Source organism: Eleutherodactylus coqui, chromosome 3 (genome assembly GCF_035609145.1).
Source record: "Eleutherodactylus coqui strain aEleCoq1 chromosome 3, aEleCoq1.hap1, whole genome shotgun sequence".
NCBI classification, from domain to species: domain Eukaryota; kingdom Metazoa; phylum Chordata; class Amphibia; order Anura; family Eleutherodactylidae; genus Eleutherodactylus; species Eleutherodactylus coqui.
Window position 1 is genome coordinate 8,256,933 of NC_089839.1, and position 24,016 is coordinate 8,280,948.

Consider the following 24,016-nt stretch of genomic DNA (forward strand, 5'->3'; position numbering starts at 1 on the left):
AATTCGATAAGACTATTAGAGGGTCCTGGCCACCTTTCTTGAGCGATACAATATTACACATTATAGTCACTAATTACTTCAGGAGGATCGGTGATTCTGGGATTATTCTGATTGCCAGAATGGAGTCGGGAAGAACTTTTTTGCCTTAAATGATGAAAATTTTCTTCCACCTCATTGGGTTTTTTCCTTCCTCTGGATCAACAATGGGGGGTTAATAGGTTGAACTGGATGGCCCTGGGTCTTCTCTCGGCCCCACGTACTACGGTATGTATTTACCTTTGTAACAGCCGCAGACACGGATTTAGCGCAGTTCAAGGGGGAAAATCTTCCTGTGGATTTCCTGATAAATCTGCAGTGAAATCCCCCTTGTGAAGCCGAGGGAAGACCCCATTACACTGTAAGGTGACATAGTGGGTGAGGTGCAGGGCCGGCGGAGGACAGCTGGACATCCGGTCTTGGAAGTCGTCGCACTACGGCTGTCAGGACAGCTGATGTGGCAGCAGTCGCCATGCACACGGGCTGCGCGTCCGGACCTGCCAGTCACACAAACAGCCGCGGTGACGGGTCTAGTTACACAGGGGACGCGGCAGAAGCAGCTGCTGGACTAAAAATATCCTCCACGCAGCCGGAAAGATCCGGACACACACGGGCGGAAAGCAGCGCTGCATACACGGACACCAATATGGAGTCGGCACCTATAGTGTTAAATTATACACCACCTGTCACTGCAGAAATAGTGGGAGGCGGGGGGTTAAATAATTAAAAGACTCTGCAGCTTTGCCAGACAGGGGCGCCTTCAGTGCTACCGATTCATAAAGATCCGGGAACACTGATATTCTGGGCTGTACGAGATATAAGTCTATACGGGGTAACCCATCCACGGGGGATCGTCCACGCCGGAGGGCAGCGGCAGCAGGAAGGTATATAACAAATCCCTCAGTGTTGTGAGGGGGTGGGGGGTGCACTCCGTCCAACAGTTACAAGAGGAATTTGTGGTGCTTGCTGTTACCTTTCACCTCTACCTACAATTGCGCCAAAGTCTACAGAGGCGGGCCCGACACACTGACTTGGATAGGTCGTCACTGGAGGTGGCAGGTTGTGTTCTGAACGCTGAAACATCCTGTAAGTGGCTACCAATGTTCTACCAATCTATAGTATAAATGGGTGGCAGAGGTTGGCGAGGCCTCACAGGAGCAGCAGTGAGATGCCAGGCTCGTCTTAGTATGGCACAGCGACGCTCACAACTCTGTCTACTGCATAGAGTTTGTAGAACCCTTATTTGTCGGCTAAATGGGGAAACGTGGAGAAGATAAGTGTCCGAGCGGTCAGGAGCCCCGCGGGTCTTAGTCATAGGACTTGTGCATCGCTAGCGTCAGTCTGGCAGGGTGTAGCGACCTTGTAAAGAGGTCTATGGGATATGGGTCCCTGGGGCTCCCCTATTGGGAGTATTGGGGTACAGCTGGCCCTCTCTAAAATATTATATCAAGCCCGGAAGACTATGGCGAGGCACCGGAGACCGCGGCCGCACCCACTGTGGACGAGCGGAAACAGACCCCGATATGGGTGGAAAAAGGGGTCTATGAAAACCGGGGCAATATGGCCAAGTTTGAGAACCAGTGGTGGATAGCTTCCTCTTACGAGACGGACGCTGAGGAGATAAGTAAGAGGGGTGGACAGTACTGGATTAGGGCTTCTTAAGGGTCTCTGCAATTACATTCTAAGTTTTGCTCAAGTTTCTTCATATTTTGTCGACGTTTGGATGGTTTCTGCACAGATTGTTCTCTTAACTCAAAGTTCATAGAGATGGTTTTGCAGAGGTCAGAAATCCCTCCAGCTCATCACCCAATTACTGATCTGACCCCAAATACTGAAGTACTGCAGTATACGGTGTAAGTGATACACCCATCGCTAATTCAAGGCCTTTATGGGGACGAACATTAAAAAAAAAAAAGTTAAAGTCCTGCCGCGTCCTGAGGTCAGCAGGACCGGCTCTATAGTTAAGTCTACTGACTCCAATGGGGTCTCTCTTTTCCCTCTACTCCCCCATGTAGGCTCTTCTTAGTTGCAGTGTTATTGTGTCAAGTGGGCGGTTCCCACTGCTCACTATCAATGGGTGATGTCAGACTTGAGTGACACTGAGCACTGGGAACCGCCCTCTGGACACATCAGTACAGACTCTTCCTGGTTGCAGTGTCAATGTGTCAGGTGGGCGGTTCCTACTACTCACCATTAATGGCCGATGTCAGACTTGACTGCCAGAGAGTAGTGAAAACCGCCCACCAGACACATTCACACTGAAGCCAAGAAGAGCCAGTATGGAAGTGTCCGGTAAGCCCTACCCACTGCTCACCGCCACCAAAGTCTGACATCACCCTTTCACAATGAGGAAAGGGAACCGCCCACCTGACACAAACTAAGATGAGCCGATACGAGAGGGGCACAAGGGAGTAGAGGGAAAAAGAGATACAAACCTACAGTGCTGACCCCGCTGACATAAGGATGTGACGGGGCGCTTTAAATGTATATTTTTTATATTACACCGCCTCTTCCCATTTACAATGTTAGAGAATTAAAAACAAAATGTATTTGGGATCACCGCGGCCGTTAAATGGCGATCTATTAAAACTAGGCATTATTTATTGTGCAGCCAGAACGGAAAAAAAACAAACAATGTGCCAGTCATTAGACAATGGAAACATTTTTTTCAAAGAATTATGATTTTTGAAAGTGTGAGAAAGAAGTGAAAGTGAAAAAAAACAAAAACCAACACTCCGGTCCTGAAAGGGTTAAAGTCTAGTTGTGGACGCCGTTCATTAACAGCGACGTCTATTTAACTTCACGGCCGTTCTAACCGAATCTAACAGTTGTTGGGTCAGCAGTCGTTCAATCCAAAAGCGGGGTCTGCTGCCCGCCCCACAATCAGCCCCAGGTGGGTCCGCGGGGCGCAGTCGGCACTGAAGCTCCGATCACTTGAATGGAGCTGGACACAGCAGAGCCGGTGTTCGAGTCCCGGATGAATCCCTTTAGACTAGCTGCTGTAAGCCCGGCTCATACATACCTCTGTCTGCTCCATTAGGTTAGACCCCAGCAGTCCGGCCTCCGGAGCGATTCGGGCCAGGTACCTGATGATGGAGTTCACGTCAGTAAAAGAGACGTCTCTGTAAGAGGAGGGAAGAATGATGTAACAGAAGCTTACCGCCATCATCGCTGCTCACTGCCTTTAACTCAGAAAGCCGCAGTCCGCAGGACCCCCAGAAGGGCAGTAAGCAGAGTATCATACCCACAAGGTCACACGACTACCCTGCCACAGCCAACGGACACTTATCGGACCACCTAACATCCGTCCTTACTAAACACTCCGACCGACTGAACAGTAACCATTATGGGGGGAGGGGGCATTAGTAACGATTATATTGTCACATTTATGTCCATCTTACAGCAGATCTATCAGGTCTCCCATGTAGGGGCAGCCTGGAACAGACTTATAGAGAGCGCCCCGCTTCCCCCCGCACACTTATAGAGAGCGCCCCGCTTCTCCTCGCACACTTAGATCCCGAGAGTCCCGCTTCCTCCGCCCACTTATAGAGCGACCCCGAGAGTCCCGCTTCCTCCGCCCACTTATAGAGCGACCCCAAGAGTCCGGCTTCCTCCGCCCACTTATAGAGCGACCCCAAGAGTCGCGCTTCCTCCGCCCACTTATAGAGCGACCCCAAGAGTCGAGCTTCCTCCGCCCACTTAGAGCGACCCCAAGAGTCCCGCTTCCCCCGCCCACTTATAGAGCGACCCCAAGAGTCCCGCTTCCCCCGCCCACTTATAGAGCGACCCCAAGAGTCCCGCTTCCTCCGCCCACTTATAGAGCGACCCCAAGAGTCGAGCTTCCTCCGCCCACTTATAGAGCGACCCCAAGAGTCGAGCTTCCTCCGCCCACTTATAGAGCGACCCCAAGAGTCGAGCTTCCTCCGCCCACTTATAGAGCGACCCCAAGAGTCCCGCTTCCTCCGCCCACTTATAGAGCGACCCCAAGAGTCCCATTTCCTCCGCCCACTTATAGAGCGACCCCAAGAGTCCCATTTCCTCCGCCCACTTTTAGAGCGACCCCAAGAGTCCCATTTCCTCCGCCCACTTTTAGAGCGACCCCAAGAGTCCCATTTCCTCCGCCCACTTTTAGAGCGACCCCGAGAGTCCCATTTCCTCCGCCCACTTTTAGAGCGACCCCGAGAGTCCCATTTCCTCCGCCCACTTTTAGAGCGACCCGAGAGTCCCGCTTCCTCCGCCCACTTATAGAGAGAGCCCGAGAGTCCCGCTTCCCTCGCCCACTTATAGAGAGAGCCCGAGAGTCCCGCTTCCCTCGCCCACTTATAGAGAGAGCCCGAGAGTCCCGCTTCCTTCGCTCACTTATAGAGAGAGCCCGAGAGTCCCGCTTCCCTCGCCCACTTATAGAGAGAGCCCGAGAGTCCCGCTTCCCTCGCCCACTTAGAGAGAGCCCGAGAGTCCCGCTTCCTCCGCTCACTTATAGAGAGAGCCCGAGAGTCCCGCTTCCCTCGCCCACTTATAGAGAGAGCCCGAGAGTCCCGCTTCCCTCCCCCACTTATAGAGAGAGCCCAAGAGTCCCGCTTCCTCCGCTCACTTAGAGAGAGCCCGAGAGTCCCGCTTCCTTCGCCCACTTATAGAGAGAGCCCGAGAGTCCCGCTTCCCTCGCCCACTTATAGAGAGCCCGAGAGTCCCGCTTCCCTCGCCCACTTATAGAGAGAGCCCGAGAGTCCCGCTTCCCTCGCCCACTTAGAGAGAGCCCGAGAGTCCCGCTTCCTCCGCTCACTTATAGAGAGAGCCCGAGAGTCCCGCTTCCCTCGCCCACTTATAGAGAGAGCCCGAGAGTCCCGCTTCCCTCGCCCACTTATAGAGAGAGCCCGAGAGTCCCGCTTCCTCCGCTCACTTATAGAGAGAGCCCGAGAGTCCCGCTTCCTCCGCTCACTTATAGAGAGAGCCCGAGAGTCCCGCTTCCTCCGCTCACTTATAGAGAGAGCCCGAGAGTCCCGCTTCCCTCGCCCACTTATAGAGAGAGCCCGAGAGTCCCGCTTCCTCCGCCCACTTATAGAGAGAGCCCGAGAGTCCCGCTTCCTCCGCCCACTTAGAGCGACCCCGAGAGTCCCGCTTCCCTCGCCCACTTAGAGAGAGCCCGAGAGTCCCGCTTCCCTCGCCCACTTAGAGAGAGCCCGAGAGTCCCGCTTCCCTCGCCCACTTATAGAGAGAGCCCGAGAGTCCCGCTTCCCTCGCCCACTTATAGAGAGAGCCCGAGAGTCCCGCTTCCCTCGCCCACTTATAGAGAGAGCCCGAGAGTCCCGCTTCCTCCGCCCACTTATAGAGCGACCCCGAGAGTCCCGCTTCCCTCGCCCACTTAGAGAGAGCCCGAGAGTCCCGCTTCCCTCGCCCACTTAGAGAGAGCCCGAGAGTCCCGCTTCCCTCGCCCACTTATAGAGAGAGCCCGAGAGTCCCGCTTCCCTCGCCCACTTATAGAGAGAGCCCGAGAGTCCCGCTTCCCTCGCCCACTTATAAAGAGAGCCCGAGAGTCCCGCTTCCCTCGCCCACTTATAGAGAGAGCCCGAGAGTCCCGCTTCCCTCCCCCACTTATAGAGAGAGCCCAAGAGTCCCGCTTCCTCCGCTCACTTAGAGAGAGCCCGAGAGTCCCGCTTCCTTCGCCCACTTATAGAGAGAGCCCGAGAGTCCCGCTTCCCTCGCCCACTTATAGAGAGAGCCCAAGAGTCCCGCTTCCCTCGCCCACTTATAGAGAGAGCCCGAGAGTCCCGCTTCCCTCGCCCACTTATAGAGAGAGCCCGAGAGTCCCGCTTCCCTCGCCCACTTATAGAGAGCCCGAGAGTCCCGCTTCCTCCGCTCACTTAGAGAGAGCCCGAGAGTCCCGCTTCCTCCGCCCACTTATAGAGAGAGCCCGAGAGTCCCGCTTCCTCCGCTCACTTATAGAGAGAGCCCGAGAGTCCCGCTTCCTCCGCTCACTTAGAGAGAGCCTGAGAGTCCCGCTTCCCTCGCCCACTTATAGAGAGAGCCCGAGAGTCCCGCTTCCTCCGCTCACTTATAGAGAGAGCCCGAGAGTCCCGCTTCCCTCGCCCACTTATAGAGCGACCCCGAGAGTCCCGCTTCCCTCGCCCACTTAGAGAGCCCGAGAGTCCCGCTTCCCCCGCCCACTTATAGAGAGAGCCCAAGAGTCCCGCTTCCCTCGCCCACTTATAGAGAGCCCGAGAGTCCCGCTTCCCTCGCCCACTTATAGAGAGAGCCCGAGAGTCCCGCTTCCCTCGCCCACTTATAGAGAGAGCCCGAGAGTCCCGCTTCCCTCGCCCACTTATAGAGAGAGCCCGAGAGTCCCGCTTCCCTCGCCCACTTATAGAGAGAGCCCGAGAGTCCCGCTTCCCTCGCCCACTTATAGAGAGAGCCCGAGAGTCCCGCTTCCCTCGCCCACTTATAGAGAGAGCCCGAGTCCCGCTTCCTCCGCCCACATAGAGCGACCCCGAGAGTCCCGCTTCCCTCGCCCACTTATAGAGCGACCCCGAGAGTCCCGCTTCCCTCGCCCACTTAGAGAGCCCGAGAGTCCCGCTTCCCCCGCCCACTTATAGAGAGAGCCCAAGAGTCCCGCTTCCCTCGCCCACTTATAGAGAGCCCGAGAGTCCCGCTTCCCTCGCCCACTTAGAGAGCCCGAGAGTCCCGCTTCCTCCGCCCACTTATAGAGAGAGCCCGAGAGACCCGCTTCCTCCGCCCACTTATAGAGAGAGCCCGAGAGTCCCGCTTCCTCCGCTCACTTAGAGAGAGCCCGAGAGTCCCGCTTTCTCCGCTCACTTATAGAGAGAGCCCGAGAGTCCCGCTTCCTCCGCTCACTTATAGAGAGAGCCCAAGAGTCCCGCTTCCCCCGCCCACTTATAAAGAGAGCCCGAGAGTCCCGCTTCCCCCGCCCACTTAGAGAGCCCGAGAGTCCCGCTTCCCCCGCCCACTTATAGAGAGAGCCCAAGAGTCCCGCTTCCCTCGCCCACTTATAGAGAGAGCCCGAGAGTCCCACTTCCCCCGCCCACTTATAGAGAGAGCCCAAGAGTCCCGCTTCCCTCGCCCACTTATAGAGAGAGCCCGAGAGTCCCGCTTCCCTCGCCCACTTATAGAGAGAGCCCAAGAGTCCCGCTTCCCTCGCCCACTGTGATTGACACTTTAGGACACCTGAATGAACAATGATTCTATCATACTATACAACAAAAAGAGTTCTAGGAAGAGAGCGCGCACTCACCTCGACACTCGCAGGGCCGTCTCTTTTCCGTCCTCCACATTGATCTCTACTTTGCCTTTTAGATGTTGCACAGTCCACAATACAGCTGCAAGAAAAGACAGACAGATGTAAGAAGAAGATAACTTAATAGAAGCACAAAGAGACCGCAGTATAGAGGACACAATGCAAAGTAGCAAACTGGCTTGGGGTCTATAGCCGGCCATTCGCAGCGGGCTGAGCTTGCCAATATCTGTTGACCATCTGATGTGTATGGGGACTACTGACTCCCAAACATGGCGGACGTTGAGGATCAAGCATGCTCCTCTGCTCCTGGGGATGGTGGGACTGAATGGCCTCCAACATGAGTGACGTCCTCCAGACTCTCCTACATAAGCATGTTGGGTGTAATTTTGGCTTTCTTTCCACATGCTTTATCTTTGTGTTCTGGCTGAGATCAGCGCCCGCTAGAGGTGCCCGATAGCTGCTTATTTCGCTCTGTGTAGGACTCATGCCAGGGGAGGGGGGCAGGAGAGACAGCTGGTCGCCGACTACCTAGAATGCATTACAGTAGGAAATCCAACAAAAATTCAACTATGGAAATAATTGTGACATAAAATCACTTCTGAGAAGTCGTTAAGAGAAATTGGTAAGCGGCGGCGTCACCGGGCACGGGCCTCAGACCCGAAGACTAAGGCGTCAGGCATTCGAAGTCTTTGGATTTGAGCATTGTCTGCGTGCAGGTGAACCGCCAGCCCTGGATGTTGTGTTATTGATTCGTGCTCTGACCGTCTACATCCTCCACCACGTAAAAAGGACTGTCTCATGAAAACAACCCGTTGGTAAATAGAAGCCAAGCCCGGCAATCAGACCCCCCCCCCCCCCCCCCCCGCCAAGGGTCCGGGACCTCCATACCCCGGCGATCAGACCCCTTCCCCCCCCCCCCCGCCAGGGGTCCGGGACCTCCAAACCCCCGGCGATCAGACCCCTTCCCCGCCAGGGGTCCGGGACCTCCAAACCCCCGGCGATCAGATCCCTGGTATCTTTGATTTATTTTTCTTGTTTTATTTTAAACTACTGTCTTGTTGTATGTACCCTTCTACACCCGTGTAACAACCTTTCTGTATATAAACACACTGCTAATCTTTTTAGAATAAATCTGCAATTTATTAGTTAACCCTTGTCCGTTTTAAAATGAACCATAACTCCTAAGATTGTGTCCATAATTCATAGTCTGGGTCCCAGCTTCCCTTAACAGTTGGTGGTGATAGCGAGGGTAGTTGTGCGGCATTGTAGCGCACTGAGTGCGGTTAGGCCGGATCAGGGGGGCGATTTGTGCTTTCGGTCAGCATGTGGCAGGACCCCGTGAAAGCTGGTTACAAATCTACCTGTAGTCTGGCGACTCCACACTCGCACTCTCGCTGTACCATGCAATACCCTCTGGTGTGCGCCTAGTTGGTCAGGCGATTAAATTACAGCAAGACAATTATCCAAAACATACTTCTAGGTTATGTCAGAACTACTTAAGACGACATGAAGCAGCAGATGGGCTTCAAGGAATGGAATGACCTGCACAGTTTCCAAACCGAAACCCCATTAATCTGATGAACTGGACAGAAGGGTGAAAGCAGAGCAACCGACAAGTGCAGCACATTTGTGGGAACTTCTGCAACAATGTTGGGATGTAATTTCTGAGCAGTATCGGAGGGGTAATTGTAGAAAGAACGCCTCGATGGTGCAAAGCTGTAATATCAGCTAGAGGGACGACTGGGAGGAGCCAGAAATCTAGATTTTTTTTGGTGAAAATAGGTTAAACCATTATTTTTAGTCATCTTAACCGATTTGTTCTCTGCTTCATCTAAAAGTACATTAAACTGTAAATATCAATAGGAACACGGAAAAACTGAGGTGTTATAACACTTTTCCCAGGCAGTGTATAAGATGCTACATCCAGTCATGTGGCACCTTATTCTTCGCAGCCCCTCCCTCTGACTTCTTCACCTGCAGATCCCTCGCTCATCAACAACCATAATAAAGTTTACCTGAATGTCAACGAGCTTCAAAGTGAAACTGCTTTGTAATTCTGTCAGGACGCTGCAATCACACGCCTGCAAAACGGGTATTTCAAGTCCAAACCTGAAAGCCTCCCGCGGCTGACCGATTCAGTAGTTGCCTTTTTGCCAATTTACCCGATAACGTCGTAACGACCCAAAAGAGACCCGAAAACATTTAGGCAAACAGTTGGGAAGCCGGCGCGCCTAGAAAATTTTGAGTCCTGGGATTGGTCCAACTGTGGGATAAGACTATGAAACCCTCCGCACGCCCAGGCCTTACAAATACCACAAGCCCAGCTGGGGTTTAGAGTCGGAGCAGAGAGACAAACACTGAATCAGTCCACTGAGCTGAGGAATGTGACAGTTTTCTGATGTCTCCTATCACTAATGCACACATAAGATAGAAATACCAACTCAACAGCACCACCTATTGGAAATTGATTGTAAGAACGTTTCCATCCAATAGGATTCCGTCTGCTCATCTAGCAGCTTGTTAGTCTCATTATTTCTGTAATCTATTTGTTGCTTTACCCCTATAAGGGCTTATTTACAAAGCCTATTTATCATCAGTATGTTAGGAGCCAAAACCAGGAGCGGGTCCAAAATACGCAAGAAATGCAAAGCTTTCCGTTATACTTTTTCCCCACTCCTGGTTTTGGCTCACAAAATACTGATGATAAATACGCCGTGTGAATAAGCCCTAAATTACATTTGAAGTGGCTGCCACTAGGGGTCTCCCTTCCAGCTTCTCTGAAATCCACTGTCTGTCATTAGGTAAAGAGCTTCCATAGTAACAAGTACATTTCCATACCACCAAGCAGAGGCGCTATCTTCCCAGGCAGCTCCCCTGCATTCAGAGGCTGCAGACACTGATAATGATCTCCACGATCTCTGCCTCTCCTGCCGTTATGGCGTGTGGCTGCGCACACATTATATATGGCTTACTCACCATTTGGCCAGAATGCCTGAATCACCCAGGGAGAGTATTAAGAAACTTCCCCCTTGCTGATTGGACCAGAGAGACAGTGCAATGCAGCATGGGAGGTAAGGGCAAGGAAGTCAGGACAGTGAACTACAGGCAGAATGTTGGGCTTGCTACACACTCCCTGCATGAAAATGGGGAAGACCACCTGAAAATAACTTACAGACATGAAACTGTGTAAACAGCAACAAATGAGAAGAGGGGAAGGAGAACCGGGGGGGGGGGTTTTAGAAAACTTGCTGTAAACTCAGGTACACTTAAACAAAAAAAAAATTAATTAAAAACTTTTTGCAAATATAATAAACAATAAAGAACCAACAATCGGCTGTTCTGTCCCAGCGACCCAACGCTCGCTCTCCCATCGGCTTACAAGCAGCAGCGACATTTTTGCCCTATGACTGCTGCAGCCAATCAGTGACCACGGTGGTCATACTGTACGCCTGTCATCAGGGCTCCCATCGCTGGGTGGTGATGCCAGGAGAATGGCACATGACTGCTGCGGGCAGGTGGTAGCCATATGTAAACAGACACCAGGACCACTGCAGGAGCCGCAGCGCTGCATCGCCGGAGGAGAGAGCGGGCGAGGGGCGCTTCTTTTAGTATTTTAACACTCCTGCAGCAGTTTAGAATCTGCTTGTCGTTGGAGAACCGGTAACAGTTCTATGACTCTCTATGACTCGCTCCGACCACCATCCCCCCCCCCCCCCCCCCCTCCCGCTAAAGCAATGTCCATGCTCAGAGGGTCCTGAACGCTGGTCAGTGACTAGTCTCTCCGTGCTGTGAATGATCCCCCAGGTGGATCCGCTCTGGCTGATACCAGCGAGTGCATCGCTATCAGGAGATGCGGCCCTTTACAGAAACCCATTAGCGTCCGTCCAGATTGAAGTCTGGAAGCAGAAATCCATTATGCATCACCGTCCATTAACCACCGCTGATCGATGGCAGGACAAGTCACGGTGACGCGCAGCCTCCTAGTACTTAGCAGGAAAGTTCCAGGACTAATCCCAGAAGCGAGACGCAAGAGGCGCCGATTTGGGTACTCAATATTAACCCTTTCCAATCCACTGTCTGACCTCTGAAGACATTATGATTTAAGGCTGTACAGCTCCGATGTTGGAAGACGTCCGTCGGGGTTCTCTTACTGTATATTGCCAGCCTCTCTGCTGTCGGAGCCTATCCAACGTGTCACCTCATGCAGTACTGGCTTTAGCCAGCAGATAGCGCCGTTGTATAACGGCAGAAAAAAAAGTAAAACTCCTAGGAAAACCAGGATACAAATGGGATTGGAAAGGGTTAAAACATATTGAGCGTTCCACCTGGTGGCTCCTATAAAGCTCAGATAGGGGATGAGCCCCACAGGACCCCGGGGTAATCTAAGGCGGTACTTACACGGGCGAGCGCGATATCAGCCCAAGCGATTCGGACAGACATTGCGCTCGTGGAAAAGCTCATTTTCACAAGTGCGGAAAATACGTTTTTTTTTATTGGAAAATTAAAAAAAAAATCTTTGTAAATAATGGGTTAATTTCTGTGCCTCTTGTAACGCACAAAACGCGGGTGATACGTTCAGCCTAAATGACGAGATAACTCCAAGGATGAAACCCCCGGGGGCAGCACTGCGCCGCCGCCATACAGCTCAGATCCAGAAGAGGGGGCAATATGGCGCCAACATGGGTGCGCCATACAATGGCAGAAGCAATGCCTACAGCGCCCCAGTCCGGAGCCGTAGGAACGACGAGCGTATCGTCATGGCAACACAAAGCCATTAAAGAACGCCCCAAGGTCAGAAAGGTGCCACAACCGGGCGAATGTCTCACCAGCGTAGTGTGGCACCTACGGGCAACGCAACTTACCAACCAAAGACGGTCTTAAAAAGTAGTAGAGGCGCCCTTACCGATCCCCGACCGCTCCTGTTCTGATGCTTCCCGGGTCCCCCACCGTTCTCCGTACCTCATGGTGCCCGTCAGCTGGTCCCAGTGGTGACTCACTAAAGCCGGCGATTGGCTACAATGATCACATGTCCATGTCAACTGGGACCAGAGCGGCCAATGATTGTCTGCAGCAATCACATGTATATCCACACTGACCAATGAGTGGCTGAGAAGTCACATGGCCACGTCAACAAACAGGATGGCCAGTGATTGGCTGCAGCAATCACATGTATATCCACACTGACCAATGAGTGGCTGAGAAGTCACATGGCCACGTCAACAAACAGGATGGCCAGTGATTGGCTGCAGCAAGCACATGTCTGTGTTGACAGGGAGCAGGAAGTCAATGATTGGTAGCGGCAGTTACATTTGTATCAACAAGGACCATGGAAGCCAGTGATTGGTTGTGGCGATCACATGTTCAGGACAGCAGGGACCAGGAAGTCCGCTGATTTGCTGTGGCAGTAACGTACTCGTCAACAGGTATCAGGACGGCCAGTGATTGGCTGCAGCGGTCACATGTCCATGTCGACAGGGACCACAAAGCATTGCAACATGAGGGCATTCTGAGCGGCCGGAGAGCCCCTTTAAGTAACTGCTTGTACCTGTCAGGGGCGGAGCTAAAGGCTCATGGGCCCGGGTGCAAACGTTTATCTTAGGGCCCCCCAACTTCTGTTAACCCCTTAGGTGTGCCGAGGGACGCTAGTAGCTCTCCACAGCCTTTTGCCTTATACCAGAACACATCATCGCACCGCGTCCACTGAGCGGTCGTCCAGTCCTCTACTGCCTCCTCCAGCCGCTCGTATATAGATATATCGTCTGCATCACCGACATCCGATTCTGTAATGATGGAGGCCGGACCCCACTTACCGCACCACCATCATCTAATCAGGAAGGACAACACCGACGCCTCCTTCAGGCAGGACACAAAAGGGTTAATCCTCACTGAGCAGTGGGTGGAGACATGTAAATTATCCCAACATGCCCCTGTAGCCACGTGTACAGAACGGCCAGGTATACGGGGGGGGGGGGGGGGGGGGTATACCCTCTAGGACTGGAGGAGGGAGCGCCTCAGGCTCTTGGGTCCCCATCAGTCCAGGATATGGAGACCCCGAGGCAGCGGTGCAGAGGGGAGGGGGTGTTAACAAAAGGGATGACAAAGCCGCTCAGCGCACCTGTGCAAGCAGGAGAGACAGGTGTACAGCACACGGGGCGAGGGTGACACCAACCCCAGCGCAGCCCGCTGCCCTCCGGACCACCCCGCTCCATGTTCAACCAACGGTGGGCCTCCGCATTAGATGAGTTGGACAAACTCACTAACTTCAGCAAAACCAGATGACCATCTAAAGCCCGTGAGCGCCCCCAGCAGGCTGATCCTTGGTTAGAGCCCGTGAGCGCCCCCAGCAGGCTGATCCTTGGTTAGAGCCCGTGAGCGCCCCCAGCAGGCTGATCCTTGGTTAGAGCCCGTGAGCACCCCCAGCAGGCTGATCCTTGGTTAGAGCCCGTGAGCGCCCCCAGCAGGCTGATCCTTGGTTAGAGCCCGTGAGCACCCCCAGCAGGCTGATCCTTGGTTAAAGCCCGTGAGCGCCCCCAGCAGGCTGATCCTTGGTTAGAGCCCGTGAGCGCCCCCAGCAGGCTGATCCTTGGTTAGAGCCCGTGAGCGCCCCCAGCAGGCTGACCCTTGGTTAGAGCCCGTGAGCGCCCCCAGCAGGCTGACCCTTGGTTAGAGCCCGTGAGCGCCCCCAGCAGGCTGACCCTTGGTTAGAGCCCGTGAGCGCCCCCAGCAGGCTGATCCTTGGTTAGAGCCCGTGAGCGCCCCCAGCAGGCTGATCCTTGGTTAGAGCCCGTGAGCGCCCCCAGCAGGCTGATCCTTGGTTAGAGCCCGTGAGCACCCCCAGCAGGCTGATCCTTGGTTAAAGCCCGTGAGCGCCCCCAGCAGGCTGATCCTTGGTTAGAGCCCGTGAGCGCCCCCAGCAGGCTGATCCTTGGTTAGAGCCCGTGAGCGCCCCCAGCAGGCTGACCCTTGGTTAGAGCCCGTGAGCGCCCCCAGCAGGCTGACCCTTGGTTAGAGCCCGTGAGCGCCCCCAGCAGGCTGACCCTTGGTTAGAGCCCGTGAGCGCCCCCAGCAGGCTGATCCTTGGTTAGAGCCCGTGAGCGCCCCCAGCAGGCTGATCCTTGGTTAGAGCCCGTGAGCGCCCCCAGCAGGCTGATCCTAAGGCCCCTGCAGATCTAAGGAGCCGCCAGAGTTGCCTATCTGGCCCAAAGTGGCTATAAGGTGGCCGATCCTGTTGATTTCGGAGGGTCCGCACGGTCATCTCTATGGCAGCCTCCGGACTCACCCCCAAAGGCGAATGTCAATGGAGGCACGGACCGGGGGATGGGAGTCTGCAGCTCTCGGGGCGGGCGGTGGGCATATATCAGACAGTCCGCTCTAGCCACGACGTGGCATCACTGGCACCAAGCAAGTGTAGAGCGGGGATAGTCGGCTCAGGACTTGGCAGGAGTGCGGACCCCGCTGATAGCAGAATCATCCCGCATGTGGGGTTTCAGCACGCCGGCTCACTGACATCCGTGGGGGCCGCGGCATGGAATACACAATCCGTATCCGCAAGAGAGCGCAAAAGAGCGGTTTACATGGTTGTCAATGCCCACAGCCGCCGCAGAGACCGCCCCGTCAGCCCGCCCTTAGAGAGGCATCAGACGGCGGTGTAGGGCTCAGTGCGGTACGGCGGAGGCCGCCGGCACCGCAGGAGGTTTTGTCGCTAACAGCTCATCCACACTCCGCCTGTGAACCGCGCCGCGACTAAAACGGACTTACTGAGTCCCGTTTTTGCGCTCACACAACACACAAGGCGTCCCGTTGATTCGGCGCGTATTCAGGAGGTCACATGACTAACGGGCGCTCCCGGTCTGTAATACGGACCGCAATAACTCCCGCTGCAGGTTTTCTCACGCCAGCGAAAAACACATTTGACAACCCAACGAAAATCCAAAGGCGTCAGCGCTCCATGTTATACGGCCGTGTGACTGAGCCCTGACAGTCCTCGCCATAGTCTGCGGCCGCTGAGTGCCGCGGGGGGCGGCGCCTCGGCGACATACCATGCAGCATTGGAGCGCCCCCTAATAGGACGGTGCAGCTAAGATCATCGGGGGAGGCGGAGCCCCCCAGCGACCGCTGAGCCGTACTATGACATCACCCCTAGGGGAGCGGACCCCAGAAAGCGAGTCACCCCCCCCCCCCCCCCTCGTACAACAGCTTTATCGACACACGGACAGGAGTCGTCGGGGATTGGTCAAGCGTGGCGGAGCGGCTACGTGTGACTGTACGGTCGGGGCACGCAATGCTGCCGCCATCTTGGTGCCCATGGGATTAGCAGATACAGGGCGCTGCTGGATGCACAGAGGGGGGGGGGGGGGGGGTAAGGGGGCCGCCCAGAAAACCGCCAAACGGTACGAAAAATGGAAAGAGGAGCCGCCCGGCGCTGTGCAGACGTGAGGAGTGACCCCGCCGGCTGATGTAACCTCATTATACGTCATCCGCCGCCACACAGCGAGGTCAGACGGACCCCCGCACCCCCTACCAGGGCGCACCAACGGTGAGGAGGAGGGGCCCACCCTATACACCAATAGCAAACCCCGGAAACCGCAGGACCGGCGCAATCCCAGCAGCTGGCGGCGACGCGCCGTAAATCTCAGCATCTGGCAAACTTCGGTGCACCAGGGCGGGACGCTACATGAGAGAAAAGACCACCCAGCATGCTGGGACTTGTAGTTCCCCACCATACATGCTCCCCCATACATAAGATCTGCTTCTGTAATGGTGAGGACGATGATGGAGCTCGCTGGGACTTGTGGTTCCACTGCAGCCTCTCTCCGACAGTAGAAGAACTACAAGTTCCAGCATCGCACAAGAGCATGCTGGGAAAACACAGGTTCACATCAGATATGCTTCTCCTACAGTTGTGGAACTACAAGTCCCAGCGATCCGGAGATGATGACAGAGCATGCAAGAGCTGCACACCACGCCCCCCGGCGGAACTACAAGTCCCAGCATGCACCGCGCAGATGACAGCGCACGCTGGGACTTGTAGTACCTCGCCGCCGCGTGTCACATATAAAGTAGCCGGTGCCGTATCAGTAAGGGCCGCCGGTGACGCCCCCTGGCGGCCGCTCTCCTCACCCAGTGGAGGACTCGGGCTGCTGGACACGGTCAGGCTGAGCGCCATCCTTCCTCTCCCGCTCTTGAGCCCAGAGGCTGCCACGAAGCTGCCGACTGAATGAGAAAGAGAGAAGGCGCTTCCGTCGCCGGCCCACCACAGCACCACACTTCCGGCGCCGCCATCTTGAGTGTGGGCAAATGCTCCGCGGCCGCCATCTTTGATGCAGAATTACATTACGTGTCGCTCTTGGTCAGCTTGTTGCTAGGCGACCGCAGCGGCCGCGGCTGAGCTGTGTCTGAACAGCCAATCAAATGCTAACTCTTACTTTTCAAACGCCCTTTAGAAAATGGAAGCTGCGATCTAATTGGTTGCTTCGGGCACAGCTGCCCTTCTGCTTTCCTCCCTGATATTCTAGACCTCGATTGTATTGAAGGGCGGCTGTCGCCTGCCCGAACCGTAACAATAAACATAATAATAAACTTTATTCGTATGGCGCCAACATATTCCACAGCGCTTACATAGAGAGGGGGGATACAGAAAGACAAAAAAACCCAGTTACATCTAGGTGATCAGCTGATGGACACAGTAGGGGTGCAGTGATCCAACGAGCTTACATACTACAGATAATGGGGGATACAGAAGGTTAAGGGCTGGAGATGTGCACGGTATGGCGGGGGGGAGATGTGCCCGGTATGGGGAGGTGGACAGTGAGGGATTCTATACACATAGACAATGGTCAGACATTTAGCCGTGTGACGGCAGAATCGGTATGACTGCAGGAGCGGTTTATGATGGCTAGCAGGGATTGCAGTCAGTAGGTCAGGGAGCATGTTATCAGGCGGAGTACAGAGGGGTTTGTTTAGGGAATGCGGTATGCCTCCCTGAAGAGGTGCGTTTTTAGAGCACGCCTGAAGTTCTGCGAGTCCTGGATTGCCTGGATAGCCTTTGGTAGTGCGTTCCAGAGGACCGGTGCTGCTCTGGAGAAGTCTTGGAGGTGGTAATGAGAAGTTCGAATTAAAGGGGCGCTCAGTCTGGTTTCGTTAGCAGAGCGGAGAGCCCGGGCTGGGTGATGGATTGAGATGAGGGAGGCGATATAGGGGGGAGCTGTGCTGTGGATGAGGGAGGCGATATGGGGGGGCGCTGTGCTGTGGATGAGGGAGGCGATATGGGGGGGCGCTGCACTGTGGATAAGGGAGGCGATATGGGGGGGGCGCTGCGCTGTGGATGAGGGAGGCGATATGGGGGGGCGCTGCGCTGTGGATGAGGGAGGTGATATGGGGGGGCGCTGTGGATGAGGGAGGCGATATGGGGGGGGCGCTGCGCTGTGGATGAGGGAGGCGATATGGGGGGGCGCTGCGCTGTGGATGAGGGAGGCGATATGGGGGGGGCGCTGCGCTGTGGATGAGGGAGGCGATATGGGGGGGGGGCGCTGCGCTGTGGATGAGGGAGGCGATATGGGGGGGCGCTGCGCTGTGGATGAGGGAGGCGATATGGGGGGGCGCTGCGCTGTGGATGAGGGAGGCGATATGGGGGGGCGCTGCGCTGTGGATGAGGGAGGCGATATAGGGGGGCGCTGCGCTGTGGATGAGGGAGGCGATATAGGGGGGCGCTGCGCTGTGGATGAGGGAGGCGATATGGGGGGGGGGCGCTGCGCTGTGGATGAGGGAGGCGATATGGGGGGGCGCTGCGCTGTGGATGAGGGAGGCGATATGGGGGGGGGGCGCTGCGCTGTGGATGAGGGAGGCGATATGGGGGGGGCGCTGTGCTGTGGATGAGGGAGGCGATATGGGGGGGGCGCTGTGCTGTGGATTAGGGAGGCGATATGGGGGGGCGCTGCGCTGTGGATGAGGGAGGCGATATGGGGGGGGGCGCTGCGCTGTGGATGAGGGAGGCGATATGGGGGGGCGCTGCGCTGTGGATGAGGGAGGCGATATAGGGGGGCGCTGCGCTGTGGATGAGGGAGGCGATATAGGGGGGGCGCTGTGCTGTGGATGAAGGAGGCGATATGGGGGGCGCTGCGCTGTGGATGAGGGAGGCGATAGGGGGGGGACGCTGCGCTGTGGATGAGGGACGAGAAGAGTAAGGCGCGGGAAGAGGACCAAGCCCTGAAGGACCCCAACAGCAAAGGGTAGAGGAGAGGAGGGGGCTGAGGACCGAGTCCTGGGGGATACCAACAGCAAGTGAAAGAGGAGAGGAAGGGGCCGAGGACCGAGCCCTGGGGGACCCCAACAGCAAGGGGTAGAGGAGAGGAGGGAGCCGAGGACCGAACCCTGCCGGACCCCAACAGCAAGGGGTAGAGGAAAGGAGGTGGCCGAGGACCGAGCCCTGGGGGACCCCAACAGCAAGAGGAAGAGGAAGGGAGGTATAGCCTGCAAAGCATACACTGAAGGAGCGGTCAGATAGGTAGGAGGAGAACCAGGAGAGAGCAGTGTCCTTTAGGCCGATAGACCAGAGTGTACTGAGGAGGTACGTACTAGTTTGTCGTCAACATTGTCAAATGCTGAAGAGAAATCGAGGAGGATCAGTAGGGAATAGTTGCCCCTCAATTTAGCCTTCAGGAGGTTGTTTGACACCTTTGTAAGGGCGGTTTCTGTCGAGTGTAGAGGGCAGAAGCCGGACTGTAGGGGGTCTAGGAGAGAGTTCTCTGATAGGTAGCTTATAGGACGGGAGTAAACCAGGCGTTCTAGTAGTTTGGAGATGAAGGGGAGGTTGGAGACGGGTCAGTAGTTGGCATCAGTCACGTCAAAAGTCGGTTTCTTTAGCAGTGTGGCTATTATAGTGTGTTTGAATGAGGAGGGGAAGATGCCAGAGGTTAGAGAGAGGTTGAATGTAGCAGTGAGGTGGAAGATGACAACCAGGGAGAGGGACCGGAGGAGGTGTGAGGGAAGAGGGACCGGAGGAGGTGTGAGGGAAGAGGGACCGGAGAGGGTGTGAGGGAAGAGGGACCGGAGAGGGTGTGAGGGAAGAGGGACCGGAGAGGGTGTGAGGGAAGAGGGACCGGAGAGGGTGTGAGGGAAGAGGGACCGGAGAGGGTGTGAGGGAAGAGGGACCGGAGAGGGTGTGAGGGAAGAGGGACCGGAGAGGGTGGGGGAAGAGGGACCGGAGAAGGTGTGAGGGAAGAGGGACCAGAGGAGGTGTGAGGGAAGAGGGACCGGAGAAGGTGTGAGGGAAGAGGGACCGGAGGAGGTGTGAGGGGAGAGGGACCAGGGGAGGTGTGAGGGGAGAGGGACCAGAGGAGGTGTGAGGGGAGAGGGACCAGAGGGGGTGTGAGGGGAGAGGGACCAGAGGGGGTGTGAGGGGAGAGGGACCAGAGGGGGTGTGAGGGGAGAGGGACCAGAGGGGGTGTGAGGGGAGAGGGAACAGAGGAGGTGTGAGGGGAGAGGGATCGGAGGAGGCATGAGAGGAGAGGGACTGGAGGAGGCGTGAGGGGAGAGGGACCGGAGGAGGTGTGAGGGGAGAGGGACTGAAGGAGGTGTGAGGAGAGAGGGACCAGAAGAAGTGTGAGGGGAGAGGGTCCGGAGGAGGCATGGGGGGAGAGGGTCGCTAGCGCAGGTGGTGGGACAAGCAGTGGAGAGCAATCAGGACTTCTTCTCTGTCGTTGGTCTGCGTACAGACAGTGAACAGGAGCTAGATGCAGTGCTGACAAGACTAGGGTCAGGGCTAGTCTGGGATTGGGAGGTTATTTCCTGATGGATTTCGTTGATTTTCTTTTTGAAGTAATTGGGTGTGAATGGCCTTAAGGTTCCTGTAGGTACGGCAGGTAGGAGGGTCTGGAGAGATGTTAGGGAGCGAGACAGAGAAGGAGAGGAGGCTATGATCCGAGAGTGGGAGAGGGGAGTTAGAAAAGTGGGAGGCAGAGCAGAGATGGAGGACGATCAGATCCAGAGTATTGCCATCCCTGTGAGTGGGAGAGGCTGTGAGAGACCAAGAGAGGAGGTGAGCGATAGAAGCTGAGAGGCAGATGAGGAGATGGGGTCATTAAGTCTCCCAGGATGAGGGTTGGGATTTCGCAGGGTGAGAGGTGGGGGAGCCAGGCGGCAAAGTGATCCAGAAACAGGCAGAGAGGACCGGTGGGGCGGTAGATAACTGCTACAAGAATGGACAGCGGGCGGAAAAGTCGTACAGTATGTACCTCAAACGATGGTAAAGTAAGTGAGGGTACCCGGGGGGGGGGGGGGGGGGGATGACCTGGAAGGTACATTGTGGGGAGAGAAGAACACCTGAGCATGTAAATAAATGGAAATATCTTTTAATAAATTTACCACATAAATTCCGCTATACCCCGCGGCCGAGCATGTGGTGGATGCCATGATGACGGCAAGATGTCACATGACCATGTTGTTATTTGATGGCTATCACTGTATACAAGGCATCATTAAAGCGCCCCAAGATGCTACGTTGTAATGTTGCTTTAACTCCTCACTGACCACCAATATGCCTTTTTACTGACCTCACTAAGGGGCTTTATACCCGCACATACATCTTGTTGGGGCAGTGGCTTGGCTGACTGACAGCGAGGCTCCTGTTCTGACTGCCAGGAACGGGGAAACCTCATATTCTGGTGGTTTAACCCCTTATATGCCATAATCAATCACAACTGCAGCATGTAAGCAGATAATAGAGGGAGTGGCACCCCACAGTGTGATTGCAAACAAGCAATGGGCTCAAATACCAGCCATCAGGCTGACAAAGGCCTCCATGTCTGCCACATAAAGGCCCATTTAGACACAACAATTATCGCCCAAAATTCACTGAAAAGCCATCTTTGGAGCGATAATTTTTGTGTGTAAATGCTCCCATCATCCTTCAGCTGTTTATTAAAACCATCCTTCAGCCTGAGTGAAGATAAGCAGGACAGCACACTGTGTCTGCTGTCCATGGTGCTGAAGTCTCCACAGGGAGCTAGAGATTACATTGTTTTCTCTTAGCAGCCTGTGGCTGAACAATTGAGCTAATTACATAGTTAAGACCAGCCAAGTTCTGCAACAGCTCCCAGAAGCTCATTCGCATGCAAATAAAGCTGATAAAGTACTAATAGCAGTTAGTGCCTATTAATACTTTATGCAAAATGGTCGCTAATCTTTTGAAAGATTATCTTTGTGCGAAAATGGGTCTTAACTCAGTCTATAAGATCCTGCCTGCAGCGGAGTCTATGGAGTAGAACGCACTACATAAGCAATGCAGTGTACTATCCTAACAATCAAACAATCACATCTTCAAGCCCTCTTGAGGGACTAAAAAATAGCTGAAAAAAAAGTTTAATAAAAAAAAAAATCCAGTTTAAAAATCAATTCACATTTTTCCCCTAAAAAATCTGTAAGAAAGCAGCGCATAACAGTTTCGTAACGACCCAAACAATGAAAATATTGTTTATGGTGGGTCATTGGGACCTTGACAATATACGGGGCCTAAGGAGGGTCACTGGGACCTTTACAATACACGGGGCCTAAGGAGGGTCACTGGGACCTTGGCAATACACGGGGCCTAAGGAGGGTCACTGGGACCTTGGCAATACACGGGGCCTAAGGAGGGTCACTGGGACCTTGGCAATACACGGGGCCTAAGGAGGGTCACTGGGACCTTAAGAATACATGGGGCCTAAGGAGGGTCACTGGGACCTTGACAATACACGGGGCCTAAGGAGGGTCACTGGGACCTTGACAATACACGGGGCCTGAAGAGGGTCACTGGGGCTGTGACAATACACGGGGCCTAAGGAGGGTCATTGGGACCTTGACAATACACGGGGCCTAAGGAGGGTCACTGGGACCTTGCAAATACACGGGGCCTAAGGAGGGTCACTGGGACCTTGACAATACACGGGGCCTGAGGCCCAATGTCCACAGGCAAATTTGATTTGCGGATTCGATGGAAGCCGTCTGATCTGAAGCACACCCGTGAGGACCATGCACAGTACAGCGAACCTGGAAGTGAAGACGTCCATGCGGATTCCGCTGCTGGGAAAATACAGATACGCAAGGCTCACTGGCCGCGGGCAGGGCTGGATTCCGCCCGTGGACATTGGGCCTAAGGAGGGTCACTGCCGCTTCGGCAATACACAGGGCCTAAGGAGGGTCACTGCCGCTTCGGCAATACACAGGGCCTAAGGAGGGTCACTGCCGCTTCGGCAATACACAGGGCCTAAGGAGGGTCACTGCCGCTTCGGCAATACACAGGGCCTAAGGAGGGTCACTGCCGCTTCGGCAATACACAGGGCCTAAGGAGGGTCACTGCCGCTTCGGCAATACACAGGGCCTAAGGAGGGTCACTGCCGCTTCGGCAATACACAGGGCCTAAGGAGGGTCACTGCCGCTTCGACAATACACAGGGCCTAAGGAGGGTCACTGCCACTTCGGCAATACACAGGGCCTAAGGAGGGTCACTGCGACTTCGGCAATACACAGGGCCTAAGGAGGGTCACTGCCGCTTCGGCAATACACAGGGCCTAAGGAGGGTCACTGCCGCTTCGGCAATACACAGGGCCTAAGGAGGGTCACTCGCAATCTTCTGATCACTTGTAGAATATACTGTAATACGTCTATACTGCAGTTCATTGTACTTTTACTAGCAGCCTGTTGGGCAGAAATACGTGACAAGCCTTCAAAAGGCCCCAGGCCATCATTGTAACCCACATGCTGCGCTTAGAGCTCTGTAGCTGCGCTCAGCCTGGCTGCTTGCTTGCACACAGTTCCCACTGACATTCCACCTGCTTCATGTAAGTTCTGCCCACCACACCCAACCCCACTCCACACAAGGTGGCGCAGCCTCATGTGAGTGGCCCAACATGCCTCATGGCAGATGCACCCCTGGATGGAGTGGGGGGCACCTTCCTATAGTTTGCTTTAGGCAGCAGAGAGGTCGGGGGTGATGGTCAGCAGCAATGGTCAGCGGCTTACTCCCCTCCCCTCATTGAAAACACGGGGACTGAGCACACTTGTGGATGGAGACGTTGGGAAGAATAGCGGTCGAACAACTACTGAGGGTGTAGGGCTACCTTGTCACTTCTCCATTGGCGGGGGGAATGCTAATGTCAATTTAATAATATATATTTCCATGAGGAATAACAGAGGAACAGTGCCACACAGAGTACTAAGCAAAGATGCCCCAGAATTGACATATTATGTATTAACGCAGGCATGGCGGGGGATGGTGGGTCTGCTATCCGTCGGGGCACTTTTAGATTATACTGATTATTGTATCCATCTGCTTGCGGTTTCTGTCGCCGACACAGTGCGCCCGGATGACACTCTGGATGGCGCACGCCGCCGATTTTATAGATGAGCACCTTAAACCATCATCCAGTGAATTGTCTACCTCTATCGGAAAGCATTTGAGCCGCTCTGACACAGTGTTGTGGGTCTGGATCCATAGGATCCTAGAATGGTAGAGTTGGACGGGACCTCCAGGGTCATCGGGTCCAACGCCCTGCTCAGTGCAGGATCACTAAGTCAACCCAGACAGATGTCTGTCCACCTCTATTCTCGGGCTAGCAGAGTCCACATATCTGGACGAGCCCCCAAAGTCTTTATAGATCAGAGAGCACCATCACATGGCTGTTCTTGGTAGTGCGTCATCACTTTGAACTATTGGAGGCAGAGTTTACATAATAACGGTGCGCCCCCTAGCGGGGCATC

General features: G+C 54.9%; 1 protein-coding gene across 2 annotated transcripts in view; it reads right to left on the reverse strand.

The window, feature by feature from the left end:
• Positions 1–16,533, reverse strand: part of EPRS1 (glutamyl-prolyl-tRNA synthetase 1) — a 127,903-nt gene extending 111,370 nt beyond the window's left edge. For both annotated transcript variants that reach the window (XM_066595085.1, XM_066595084.1), the window contains exons 1-3: positions 16,403–16,533; positions 7,280–7,364; positions 3,059–3,158 (exon numbers count right to left, since the gene is read on the reverse strand). In XM_066595085.1, coding sequence (XP_066451182.1) covers positions 3,059–3,158; positions 7,280–7,364; positions 16,403–16,448 — 231 coding nt within the window. In that variant the 5' untranslated portion in view covers positions 16,449–16,533. The remainder of the gene's footprint in view (positions 1–3,058; positions 3,159–7,279; positions 7,365–16,402) is intronic.
• Between the last annotated feature and the right edge of the window lie 7,483 nt (positions 16,534–24,016).